The following is a 1,653-nucleotide window of genomic DNA, read 5'->3' as shown; positions in this document are numbered from 1 at the left end:
GCTGCTGCTGCTGCTGCTGCTGCTGCTGCTGCTGCTGCTGCTGCTGCTGCTGCTGCTGCTGCTGCTGGTATGATAATAATAAATATGCATGCACAGCAAAATTATATTATTTAAATAAAGAGTTAAACATATTTCAAATAAATATATTTATAAACCAGGGCGCCGCGCTACCCATTGGTGCTGCAGCTGCTGCTGCTGCTGCTGCTGCTGCTGTCCTGCTGCTGCTGCTGCTGCTGCTGCTGCTGCTGCTGCTGCATGCGGTGGTTGTTCAGGGTCACCTGCATACACCGCAGCAATTTTTGTTGGTTTCTCTGCAACTTTATATTTTAATAAACTCAAATAACTCAATAAAACAAAAAAAAAATACAGCACCGCTAAACCCCGACAGAGGTTGCCTGCACACCCAGCAGCAGCAGCAGCAGCAGCAGCAGCAGCAGCAGCAGCAGCAGCAGCGGTATAAACAGCAGCAACAGCAGCAGCAACAGCAGCAGCAGCAGCAGCAGATACTCGATCAGCTCGTAAGGGCCCCCCGAGAGCCTTGGGGCTTCCGGGGGCCCCCTGAGACATCTGCTGCTGCAGCTGCTGCAGCTGCTGCTGCAGCTGCTGCTGCTGCTGCAGCTGCTGCTGCTGCTGCAGCTGCTGCTGCTGCTGCTGCACCTGCTCTAGCTCCCCCTGCTGCTGCTGCTGCTGCTGCTGCTGCATCTCTACCTTCCTTCTCTCCTCCCCCTTGCTGCTGAACTCCCGTTCTTTCTGCAGCTCCTGCTGCAGTTCCTTCTGCTGCTGCTGCTGCTGCTGCTGCTGCTGCTGCTGCTGCTGCTGTTGCTGCTGCTGCTGTGAAGATGGGAGAAACAAAGAAAGGAGATGGGGGGGAGTTTGTGGATTGGTGCCTAAAAAAAGTTTTTTGTTTATTTGCTGCTAAGAAGCAAGCATGGGTTAAATTTAAAGCAGCTTTTGAAGCAGACAGCAATAGCATGTAAGCTTGCTGCTGCTGCTGCTGCTGTTGCTGCTGTTGCTGCTGTTGCTGCTGTTGCTGCTGCTGCTGCTGGTGCTGCTTTTGCTGCTGCTGGTGGTGCTGGCGGTGGTGGTGCTGCTGATGCTGGTGGTGGTGGTGGTGCTGGTGCTGCTGGTGGTGGTGGTGCTGCTGGTGGTGCTGATGCTGGTGGTGCTGCTGCTGTTGCTGCTGGTGGTGGTGCTGCTGCTGGTGGTGGTGGTGCTGCTCTTGTTGCTGCTGTTGCTGGTGCTGCTGCTGCTGCTGCTGGTAGTGGTGGTTGTGCTGCTGCTGTTGCTGGTGCTGTTGCTGCGGCTGCTGCTGCTGTTACTGCTGCTGCTGCAAAAGGAAACAAACACATAGATACAGATGCAGAGACAAAAATAAATAAATAAATAAATAAATAAATAAATACACAAATAAATAAATAATAAATATAATTAAACAAACAAACAAAACAAACAAAAACAAACAAAAACAAAAACAAACAAAACAACAAAATAGATATAGAGCAACACAAACAAACAAACAAATAAATAAACAAAATAAATAAACAAATAAACAAACAAACAAAATAAATAAACAAATAAATAAATAAAACAAACAAAAGAAGAAGCGAGACAAAAAAAAACAAAAAAGAAAAAAAAAAAAAAAAAAAAAAAAAA

The 1,653-nt window shown here is 47.5% G+C and overlaps 1 protein-coding gene across 1 annotated transcript; it reads right to left on the bottom strand.

Annotated features, from left to right (window-relative positions):
* Positions 1 to 167: 167 nt before the first annotated feature.
* EMH_0029080 (uncharacterized protein) lies at positions 168 to 1,349 on the bottom strand (the record flags this gene model as incomplete). The annotated part of the gene is made up of 3 exons (XM_013494243.1): positions 168 to 278; positions 508 to 831; positions 963 to 1,349. The coding sequence occupies 3 exons, from the start codon at positions 1,347 to 1,349 to the stop codon at positions 168 to 170; spliced, it is 822 nt and encodes a 273-aa protein (XP_013349697.1).
* Positions 1,350 to 1,653: the final 304 nt, after the last annotated feature.

This window comes from Eimeria mitis, genomic scaffold (genome assembly GCF_000499745.2).
Source record: "Eimeria mitis Houghton genomic scaffold, Emh_scaff1087, whole genome shotgun sequence".
Taxonomy (NCBI): domain Eukaryota; phylum Apicomplexa; class Conoidasida; order Eucoccidiorida; family Eimeriidae; genus Eimeria; species Eimeria mitis.
This window is presented reverse-complemented; position numbering and strand designations above follow the sequence as displayed.